The following is a 12,048-nucleotide window of genomic DNA, read 5'->3' as shown; positions in this document are numbered from 1 at the left end:
TGTCTACCTCTGGTTTTGACTGGTTTTATATTCCAAAATCAATTTATTTGTCAAGAATGACTAGATACATTATATAAATAACTATGCATGTACTGGGTAGCCTGCATGGCATCTGTAAGAACTCTGATCTGTGATAGCACTCCCCATTGGCAGCACATTGTTCTTTACTGAATGCTCTTAGTGGATACATTGCCAGGACAAAAATTGCTGGCATTCGGAAGAAGGGGAAGATTTTTTTTTTATTTGACAACCACAAAGAATTTTATAGTTGAAGGTACCTGGGCAACTCTTAATACCACTTATACATTTAGGAGATTCCACAGTAGATCAATACAACAATTAAGGCATCTTAAACACAAACTGGAGTCAACTGAACAACACAAAATTGTGCACTTGCTTTGGGGTCAGCTATCTGTAAAGATGGGATATTAAATAGCCCGTTACATATGGCAACAGGAAAGTGAAAAAGACATGGCAAAGGTTCATTCCTTAGGAGAAACATCTCGTTGAATGAGACATAACAGAAAATAAGGGAGTAGATGATATACAAACAGGCTGTTCGTACAAATACATTTTTGTACTGTCATGTTCATGTTTATATCATGCACCTCAACACAGCAGGTAAAAACAGACAGAGACAGTGACTTGTAGATGTCTAATAGCAAAAGCTTTAGCACCTGTAATAGTATATTTCCTAAAGGGGCAATTGGATGATTGGGATTATCGGGGATCCAGTCCCTAAAGGGAATAGTGGTAGGGGCTCATTGTGGCTCCATAAGTCCAGTCCTACCTCATTATTCTGAGGCTAGACTTGACCAGTGACTTCCACACAGTACAGAGATGATATTTAGTCCTCTCCAGGGGGGCTGACAGAATTGCTGGGCCCTTGGGCAAGGTAGGGCCTTGTTCAGCATGGTGCACACTCATGGTACCTGGCTCCATGCTCCCAGAAGGGGCAAAACCTCAGGCAGAAGGGGCAGGGATGGGGCAGGTTGAGGGAATACCCTCAGCACCACCTGAACTGTGCCAGTCCCTACCCCCTCAGCCACCCGGCTTAGAACTGCCACCGGGGCTCCAATGGCAATTTAAACAGCCTGAGGCTCCAGCTACCACCGCTACTGAAGTAGGAGGAGTGGCAGCTGGGAGCCTTGGGACCTTTTGAATCACCAGACCTGAGACAGCTGCCCCCTTTACCCTCCCATCAGTGGACCTGGCCCTCCCTAACTGATGTCAGTGGCAGTGTTATGTGTGGAATGGTGGCAGAACCGGGCTCTTTGCCTTGGAGAGCCCAGCACTGTGCGTTGCCCTGTTTCCAGCTAACAATCTCTCTCTCCTTTTTGTCTTGAAGCAAGAGTACTGACTCTCTATGAGCAGAGACAGTCCTATAAATACATATTTTAAGATTAATCAGATTTATGCTTAACACAATGCAAAAGGCTTCCACTGATGTCAACAAAGGTTTACCTTTAATGGAGAGTTCTTGGCTTCAGGAAATTCCCTTTCATCCAGTCTAATCCAGCGTTGTAGAAACTGTTGAACCATTGGGTTTTCATTGTTAACAATCTGGAATCCAGTCACATTGGCACCTCCGTGCATGACTCTCTCCAGCATAATATCTGTAAAACCCTGGAAGAAAAAGTGCAGAAAACAAGAATCAGTGTCATAGGAAGTGCCTGCTACCTGGCTCAGTTTGGAAAAAAAAAACATTCTGGCAAGATGCTATGTTTTAATCTGTAGCTAGCTTAGCATGAAGAAAAAATGGATGAAAGTTCCCAGCTGTTAGCAGAAGATACCCAATATCTAGAGGACAATCTTTTGTAGCAGCAGATTATGGTAGTGGAATAAATGGAATTTGAAAACACATGAATGCCAGACCTTTGGGATGGAACACTGGCTTGGTTCAGCATGGCAAAAGTTTCCATGTGATCCAAAACTACCAAAACCAGTATACAATATTACACACAAAGTTCAGTAGAGGAAGACTGATTGGTATATGGGTTAATTAATTACTCAAACTCTTTTGCTAAAGAGGTTGTGTTAGATCATAATTGGTGTTTCCTATACTGCATGTTGTATAATATCTTGAAAGGATTCCGTGTTTGTAAAACTAAACTAGCCCTTTATAGAAATGATGCACCTGCAGCTAACGTTCTAGCCTTGTGCATTCACAGTAGCTTCTTGATTCCTCTTCCAAACTTTTCCTTCGGCAACCTGTGCTCCTCCCTCCAAGTTCCAGGCAAGTTGCTGCAGCTGATCCTTGCGTCCTCTACATGTGTTAAAGGTGGAGAGTAAAGGGGAGATAGGTTGCAAGAAGCATCCTCAATGCTTTTGCTTCAGAGTCAGCAACAATGATCACTCTTGAGGTGCAAACCACACCAAAAGAATTGTATCAGAGGGATAGGCATGTGAGTATGCAGCCACAAAAACAACTAGAAGTCCTGTAGCACCTTACAGACTAACAGATTTATTGGAGCGTAAGCTTTGGTCTATACCCACAAAAGCTTATGCTCCAATAAACATGTTAATCTATAAGATGCCACAGGAATTCTCGTTGTTTTTATCAAAAGAGATGGAGAATGTTGGGACTTCGCCTGGCTCCAATACCTCCTCCGCATCAACCGAGCAACAAATGCTTAATGGGCCCCCTTGTGCAGGAGAGATTGACAGGAAGCTCTGTGACTCAGAGATATGATGTCACTTGGTGATCTGACTGCTGTTCTGTGGCAGAGCAGGACCCTTATGCCAGTACTAATTGTCTCAGTATTTACCTTAATACATTTCACTTCCAGGCCGTGTGGGTCTGATTTTTTCACTGTCCTCCACCTTATATAGTCATTTACTCTTCTGCAGAGTGGAAGCAGAAAGCAAGCTGATTGGGTAGCAGTTTATGGTCAACCTTGCAGAAGTATAAATGGCTATGTGTGGCCCATGGTAATAGTGATTTAAGCTCACTGTTCTTTGGCTTATGCAAAGTACACTCTGCTAAGTGTGAATAGGATGATTTCCATAATGCACAATGACACATTTCAAAGCCACACAGTATTTATAAAGAAAATGGCATTTTAAAATTCATCTACCCTGCTTTAATCCTACATAGAAAAGCATGATTATAAAGACTGTTCTACAAAGGAGGATTACTAGCTAGTAAGCATAATATGACTTTGGAAGAATAGTTTTTCCATAGAGAAAACACAGTATGTCTAACTGATGTTTTTTCAAAGAGATATCTGAAAAGTCAGTTATAGAGTGTTAAAAAGTGGAGTTTTAAGGTGGAGAAAAATACACTGTCCTCCGTCTGGTCACTGTACTAACCCATAAAGAGGTTTTAGGTATATACTGTAAAACCAGTGAGTGGATAAGTAGTCTGGCCACTTTACCAAATGGAATTATGAATTTTAATTTAGCTCTTTATAGCACTTTTATTATGTACAAATAAAATGTAATTATTTTTACAGAGCGTTTAAATTTAAAATCTGTTATACAGAAGATTAGTATTATCCAGCCTGTTATTTAAGAGGCTATAAATTAGTGGAGAACACACAATTTAATTATTATTTTTAAATTAGTAAAGATATGAGCTTCTTAGACAAAACAAAGACTCTGTAATTGAGTACAAATGACTATTACATACCAGTTCTAGTATTTATTGGCATCATTTCTCAAAATCCAGGCAGTCGTTCATGCATTTCCTCTTTGGCTGATTAAAGTTGACACAACCTGAATAGAATATATTACCCTCTAAAACTTAGTTATACTTATGCTGAAGAAAAAATTCTTACCAGGTTAGCAAGCATGTAGTGATAACCTCTGGAATGTTTACCAAGGATTACAACCTGTGTATAGAAGAAATAACACAGTATCACTCAATGTAAGAGAATGCATCTCGACAAACAAAGATACAAACCAAAGCAAACTATATACGTTTTAAGAACACAGGGCCCACTTCCATTCAAATTAATAGCAAACTCTTTGGCTTTATGGGAGGCTGAATGGAGCCCATGTACTGCACTGTTGGGGTGACCAGATGTCCTGATTTTATAGAGACAGTCCCAATATCTGGAACTTTTTTCTTGTGTAGAAGCCTATAACCTCTCATGCCCATCACAATTTTGCCCACTATTTGAATAATACGTTGTATTATAATAATTATGAATAATTTGTGCAACTTGAACCTAGCTCATGGTTACCTGAGGCTTTTGTGAGGACCTTATGGTAAAAGTTCTCCAAACACCTCCATCTTTGGCAGCAATCTCCCCTTTGCCTCAGCTAATTCCCTCACCCAAGCAGCTAAATGGGGAGGGAAACGTAGGAATTCTTTGACTAAGAGGGTGCAAGCAGATGGGAACTGCAGAACCAAAAGGGTACTACAGAGAATATAACTGAGGCCAGGTCTACACTGACCACAGAACATCGAACGCTTTGGCCGATTTTCTTGGATGCCATTTCATGCATGTGAGAAATGAAACGTTTGAGGTTGATGATGACCCTGGAACTCCTTGCGAGCCACAAGGATTAAGAAATGTTGATGGAAGGAGCACTCCCATCAACATTCAGCAGTGAGAACAGGGAACAAAGTCGACAGCTGCAAAGTCAATTTTAGTAATGCAACTGGCATACCTAAAATTGTGTAGCAGCCGTTGACATTCCCAGTAAGGGTATATGTAGTCCAAGAGCTTAAATAAAGATTGCCACAGCAGGATCATGAGATCGATGTAGCCATGTAGGACTCTGGTTCAAAATGTCCAATAGGAATTGTCAAAAATAGGGAAAGCTGAATTGGACCAAAGGCCTCCAGAGGCTTTAATGGTAGCACAGATGACTCTTGTCATAGATAAATAAATACATTGCTAACTGAATATGGGATATAACTTTTTAACCACCAGTTATTTATGAAGCCCAGTCTCATATTATTTCATTACTTAAAAGAAAAAAAAAGTCTCATAGGAAAATTTTATTAAACAACTGTTCTTCTGCACATGATTTCAGCCTGCTTCATTTTATTAGCTTTCTCGGTGTTACTTTTTTCTAGAAGAGATGGAAACAATATCTGCTGTCTGAGTGACCACTGCTCTCACAAAGATCTTGTTTTGTAGGTTTTCTCAGTGCAGTTATTTTTGTGACTAAACAGTGAACACGTTCATATTTCCCCTGCCTGTTTTACACACTCTTCCCCCGCCTTCCCCCTGGCCCAGTGCTCAGACCAAAGCAAGCTGCTGCTGGCAGTCTGGCACCTCTGCAGTGATTATAAAATGACATACTTGTACTTCATTAGTGGGAAAGGGGAATGCAGGTGTGAGAGAGACGTATGGCAAGGGAGATTTGCTGGCATCTCTGCTCAGCATCAGTTACAATCAGGAAGGGAAACAGAGGAGAAAAGCAAAGACTGATGCAGGGAACAGGGAAAACTTCTGAAGAAGGCCCCCAGGAACTCATCGGCAGAGTAGTGGGAGGCTGTGATTTGGGAGGATGCAACAGCTGAATTTTGCCAAGAAGTTTGAAGCGTCTCTCTTTCACCAGGGAAAACTGCCAGGGCAAAGACCTATCACCCTTAATGAGAGCAGAGCACACCCAGAATGCAATGGGGAATCCTCACACTGGCAAAGTCACCTGGGCTATCATAACCTCTCCTCTGTCAGGTATTACTGCTGAGATATCAGCTTAGTTATATTAGCTCAGTAAACACATACTTAGGACTTGTCTACATTGGGGGGGAGGAGAGTTCAGAAAAAAAAACTTTTTTCTGAATAAAACTCCAAAGCGTTCACACAGCCAAGCAGGATAATTTGAAATAAGAGGGCTTTTCCATCAAAATAACTACCCCAGCTCCCCAAATGACTTTTGCATACCTATGCCCTTTCAAGGTCAAAAAGGAACGTGTGTGAACAAAGCACAGCTATTATTGGCTCATGGGAAGGCTCCTTTTGCAATGGGGTGGCTATTTACTGTGGCTATAAATGAGAACACTCTGTTTCACAAAGCTGAGGCTGTGTGAATGTGATTTCCTAACACTACTTTTTTAGACATTGGAACGTTGAAATAAGTAACGTTGGGAAAAACCTGCAGTGTAGACATAGCTTAAGTTGTCTCCTATTTATTTTGCTTCTTGTCTGTGGAGTACATTCACACGTGAAACAATTTATCAGCTGACTTTGTGCTGCTTAAACTCTACAAATGTCGCTATTGCAATGATACCACTGCAGGGCACAAATCAGACCAACGGACATTCTGCTACATGTCTACGTGTCTTTGGCAAAGCTGGTCCTGACATTTCCACATTGGGCGCCTACACTGAGGCTCCTAATGGAATATTTAGTCACCAAAGTAAAGGTGGCCCAATTTTCAAAGATACTGAGATCCCCCAGATGACACGGATTTCTGCTGCAGCTTTGCAAGCACTGACAAAGTGAGAACTGGTCCTGGAAGTTTAGGTCTGAACTCCCATGATGCACAGGGGAAAAAGGGGATGCAGGCAGATAAATGAGCCCCACCCAAGTACACCTAAAGCAGTTAGATGGAAAGTGTGATATACAAGAAAACAATAGGAAATGCACCAGAAGCTATGGAGCTGTGGTCTGAAGGGAAAAAAGGATGAGTAGGGGCCACTCCCTATCTGGAAAGCATGTTTTGTCATTAGCTGGACACACGCACAAGCCTTGATGCCACTCTGTGAATGCAAGGCGAAGAAACAAAACAATCCCCTGGTTCAGGGGTGCTAGAACCATCTGTATAGTGGGGGTGCTGAGAGCCATTCAATCCGACTGTAAAGCCTGCATAGAAAAGAAGCCACTTCCATCCAGGGGGGTGCAACAGCAACCCCAGCACCTTTCCTTCCAGCACCTATGCCCATGTTGAATGAACTTGTTAGTAATAAAACACTGCACAGGTCAGACTGCAACTTTACAATTCCATCTGGGCTATGCCACTGTCTTCGAACTAGAACCTTAACAACAGCAGTGCAAGCCTGCAGTCTTCTGGAAGGATTTGATCCTGCAGTTACAAGGATTATGCACAGCACAGGACAGATTCTAGCTCAGACTCCCTTGGCTTTGTTGTGCAAACAGGAGTGAAAAACAGTCAACGCTTACATCTGTTGCTTCACTAATCAGTCGTAACACAGAGCACATGCAGGGAGCAGCTCTGTTGAGTAAGAAGGTGCCACTCAAGCTTTAGAGAGAAACATCCAGCATGCCACCTTACCACAACTCTCTGGCTTCTGGATGACAGACAAAGGATCGACACTCTAGAAGACATCTTTCCGAAAATGCCACTGACCACCTTGACATCAACTGACATTTGAGTTGATGCCTTTTGATATACCATGGGGCCAGTTGCAATACTTGATTAAATTATTAAATTCCCAGTTGCCTCTTTGGGCCGCCTTGTCCTTCACAGAAGCCATTCCTTTTAACTTCACATTTAATTCTGAGGAATTTGCATACTTCCCACCATTTGAAAATAAATTGCGAGACAGATCCTCTTGAAAAGTGTATGTATACTCTTGGTAGAAAACATCTGCTTTTCTACACTCACATTTGTTTTCTATGGAAATGTGTATGTTCCCTTTAGATCCATCTGGCATACATGCAATTTGCAGACTGAATTTTCTGTATGTTTGAATTCTACATTTCCAGAGGTGATTTACTTTTGAAAGGATAGAGGCAAAGAATGTTAGACTTGTAAACCAACAGCAATAGTCTTTGACATTTTATCCTTAGAAATAAATGAGGCTCTCTTTTTTTTCCTGACCAGAAGGGTGTATATTTTTAATAGATATCACCAGGACATTAAAAGACATATTCTGCCCTTGAACACATGCCTGGGGGAACCAGTGAAGTCAACAAGAATGCAGAAACTAGGAAACATAGTAAAATGGACCTGCAAAGCAGGGTACTACAACTCCCACCAGTCCTTTCCCTCAGCACTTCCCTTTCTCCCAGCCAAAGACCTGCTGTCCATCCAGTCCAGTAGCCTGTCTCCATCAGCAGCCAGAAATAATTCAGATCGCCCTAAATTGGCCAAACTACTTAAGTCAAGCCTTAATTTACAAAATTATTTTCCAAAAGAAACCTGACTAATATTTACATTCAAACATTGCCCAAGCATGTGCCAGCCTAACCCTAAACCATCAGGCTATGTCCAGATGACAGCGATTTGTTGACAAAAGCTTTTGTCAGATGATATCTTCTGACAAAACGTCTGTGGGCAGATCATGGCCAAATTGCCAAGCGGATCGCAAAAGTGATCTGGCTCTGTCAACAGAGAGCAGCTAGGCAATCTGGCCACTCTCTCAACAACGGCCAACCGAAAGCACAGCAGATAGGTGTCCTGGAAGCCCTGTCTGTCCTCCTGGAATGTTCAGACTGGCTTTCTGTCAACAGATCTGTGCTGACAGAGGCATTATGCCTTGTAGGGAGTGGGATAAGACTGTCGCCAAAAGTGCTGCATTCTGTTGATTTACTGTTGACAAAACACCTTGGGAATCTGGACTCTCCCCGGGTTTTGTCGACAAAAACGCCAGTTTTGTTGACAAAACCCTCTAGTGTAGACATAGCCTTATATCACCTTCACAAACGTTATAGCAATTTAAATGGGGAGACAAATTGCAGGGTTAGCAAACACAGCAGAGCCAATCACCGGCATCAGTTCGACTCCTAAGGGAGCAAAGAATGGCTAAAGCTTTCCATGAAGAACGAAAGCAGGATTATAACAAATAAATCTCATCAACTATATTGCAGGGCATATATAGGAAGGAAGATATTGAATACTGGCCCTGAATAGACTGTTAAGATTACAGGGCAAGGATTTCACTGAACTACACGTCTTTGGGATGTTTCACTTCCTAGCCTTAATATTGCTTTCACCTTGAGTGAAAGGAAAGCATCGAAGATTTGATACTGAACAAAAGAGGAGGAAAGAGGAAAAATTGGTTAGAAGTGGTCATGAATAATTCAAAATTCTAAACCTGCATAATTTTATCTTCTAGATAGAAAGATTATATGAGATTTAATATACTGTCACAAGAAATGTTTTATTTAAATTAACCCTTAAAATATGTCACCAGTAAATAAGCACAAAAATCTATGTGTCCAAATTAAAATTTCCTTTAGAATACACATATCGCTTTATTGGTCAGGACCAAATGTTCTTAAGCTGAGTGGAATCTTGGATTATATACCATTTTTGAGCTATTACCTCAGCCTTTCAAACTGCTAGTCATTCACTGGCTTGAACTGACTAATTTTTTTTGAATGGATGCATACAATACTGTTTATTTATAATTATCATCTGTCCTCATGGTAGCAAAGAGGCAAGTAGAGGTTGTATCTGGGCTGGTAAATTTTCATTGCAATTTTTAAAGGCTGAATACAAAGATGAGCTAAATGTGTTCTATTTGATCCATGCTGAATGGCTACAAGCCACTTGGAATTTCTCTAATAAAAAAGAAGAAAATGCATGCTGGTATGACAGGTAGCTGTACAAATCAGCTGGGTTTGGGAGTTCCAAAGAAAAAGATCACTGAAGAGCCCAGATTTTCTTTTCAGGATGGTAAGTCTGTTCTGACAATATGGCCTCTCTAGATGGACTGTGATTTACACGGAAACTTCATGTGTTTCAGCTGCAACAAATCATTCTGTGCAATAATTGTCCCATTTGTAGATATGGAACTAAATGGAAATACTAGAGCTGATAGCCTCATACGACAGGGAAATTCACACCCAGAGCTGAGCTTTACAATTCAGGCCTCTCAGGAATGTTCTGCACTGGAACAACCAACGGCTGATTATGAGAAAGGTCAGTGATCGTTCTCAGTAGGAACTTCTCTCTCAAGTTGTCACTATCACGGTATGCACGTCTTCAAGTGCAGTAATGTCATTTTTAGTGTTAGCCTGACAATGACATTCTTAATCTTTGACTCAGTTACTATCAACACTTTTAAAGTGACTTCTGATTTTTGCTTCAGCCCATAGGGCACTACCAACCTACTCATTTTCTTCCTGAGGATTCACGTTTGGAACTAGGGGAGGGTGGTATGTGGAAAATCAACAACTGGGAGTCTGATAACTTATCAGCTAGGGAGGTGAGGGTGGAGAGGGTGTTCTTATTAAAAAAATTAAAGAATATATATGGAGATACACATCTCATAGAACTAGAAGGTCATGGAGTCCAGTCCCCTGCCTTTTTCTTTTTTTCCAAATCTATTTGCCTGAGGCCCCCAAATGTCCCCCTCAAGGAGTGAGTTCACAACCCTGGGTTTAGCAGGCCAATGCTCAAACCACTGAGCAGATGGAACAGCACTGGCCTGGCCCTGACCTGGCTGAGGGACCAGAGCAGTGAGGAAACGGAAGGAAGAGGTAGTCAATGGAGCTAAGGAAAGAGTGGACTAAGGGAAAGGAGGGGACTAGAGTGAGACAAAAACCAGGCTTGGAGGAGAATGGAGAGCTAGGAGGACAACATGGACAGTCAGGCAGGAGCTGAGAAGGTGAAAATACTAAAGAATTATTTAAACTAGATATCGCTCTATTTTGTTTGTAGTTCTGAAGGAGAATTCCCCACCAAAGGAGAAGATAAAGGTTTTTTTTTGCTATTGAGATGGAGGTAATTCTAGCCACCGCCAAACTCTTTTATAATGATGCAGCAAAATCTTTATTCAGCACCTCTCTTGTAGCGGTAAGGCCATGTATACCATGACCCTACCTCTGTGTCCTGGAGGTGAACTCGCCATGTTATGAATGAGGCTAGACAGTAGAGCAATGAAAGAAAGTTGGCATTGAGTGTGTTGTATTCACTGACAAAAATAAATCAGTTCTGGAAAATCTTCTAGAATTACCACTATGATTACAATTCTTATGGGCTTGGTAAATCTCAACACCTCACTGGGCTGTGTCAATTACGTGCCTACCACAATGTTATTACCCAGATTAAAAGCATGCGATGGCTCAAGCAGTGGTGAAAGGAAAACTCTAAAGCCCAATTAATACCAGTTTTTTCTTCCATTCTAGTTATCTGAATCCATCTCAATCTAGTCAGTCCATAATATTTAACAACATTATTTACCTATCTTTGCTTTGAAAAAGTTGAAAATTAAATTCGAGCAACACGAGTGTAGAAATCTGACACTTTTTGTTCGACAGTCTGATCTAAAGGTCATAATCCAGCTATTTATGAGACTATTGTAGCTTTCCATCAGATAAAGCACTGAAGATGACTGGCAATGTTGCCATAAAAGAAGGCCTAAAGATGTTTCCTGTGGTTTTCATAAATGACAGCTCGCAGAAATATGCCATTTAAATGGAAAGACAGCTAGAGATGTGACCTACTGTAATGTATCTTTCCATTTCTACTAGATCAGGGAATGATGAGGCAGTTTTAAATTTTCTACTGTTATTCAGATCTTTCAAAAAGGTGGAAAAAAGAGACCACTTTCCTCAATACCCAGATTTTGAGCTAGGTGTTAGCATGGTTAATAGTGAGATTACACTTAACATGAAGTTATACATTTAGTGATTTGGCCCCAAATCCTTCAAAAAATTTACACACATTTACATTAACCATAAACTAGATAATTCCTGGAGGATAGGTCCCATCAATGTTTCTTACTCAGGAGGGGATAAGAATGGCGTCCCTATCCTCTGCTAAAAGCTGGAAATGGGTGACGAGGGGAGGGATAACTCGCTGACCAGCTCTTCTATTCATTCTCTCTGGGGCATTGGCCACTGTCAGAAGACAGGATACTGGGCTAGATGGACCTTTGGTTTGACCCACTATGGCCATTCTTGTTTTTATGTTCTTATGTGCTTAAAAATTAATAGAAATACTCATGTGTGTTTTAAGTCTTTGAAGATTGGGGTACTGATAGCTAAAGTGTAGCAGTAGCAACCCCTCATCCAATACTTTAATAATATTTAATGGCTTGGTTGCACCAATAACTGAGGTAATAACTAGAAGCACTTATATGGTACTTTTTGCCTCCATGGCACAGTACCTGATATTTTTTCAACAGCAAACAAACAACATGGGTCAAATTTGTCACAGGCTGGCAAGGCTTGT

At 41.1% G+C, this 12,048-nt stretch overlaps 1 protein-coding gene across 3 annotated transcripts in view; it reads right to left on the bottom strand.

Moving 5' to 3' along the window:
* GRIA3 (glutamate ionotropic receptor AMPA type subunit 3) overlaps positions 1-12,048 on the bottom strand; it is a 242,231-nt gene that overhangs the window by 111,286 nt on the left and 118,897 nt on the right. For all 3 annotated transcript variants that reach the window (XM_075008077.1, XM_075008078.1, XM_075008079.1), the window contains exons 5-6: positions 3,780-3,833; positions 1,465-1,626 (exon numbers count right to left, since the gene is read on the bottom strand). In XM_075008077.1, coding sequence (XP_074864178.1) covers positions 1,465-1,626; positions 3,780-3,833 — 216 coding nt within the window. The remainder of the gene's footprint in view (positions 1-1,464; positions 1,627-3,779; positions 3,834-12,048) is intronic.

This window comes from Carettochelys insculpta, chromosome 13, assembly GCF_033958435.1.
Source record: "Carettochelys insculpta isolate YL-2023 chromosome 13, ASM3395843v1, whole genome shotgun sequence".
In the NCBI taxonomy this organism is placed as follows: Eukaryota; Metazoa; Chordata; order Testudines; family Carettochelyidae; genus Carettochelys; species Carettochelys insculpta.
This window is presented reverse-complemented; position numbering and strand designations above follow the sequence as displayed.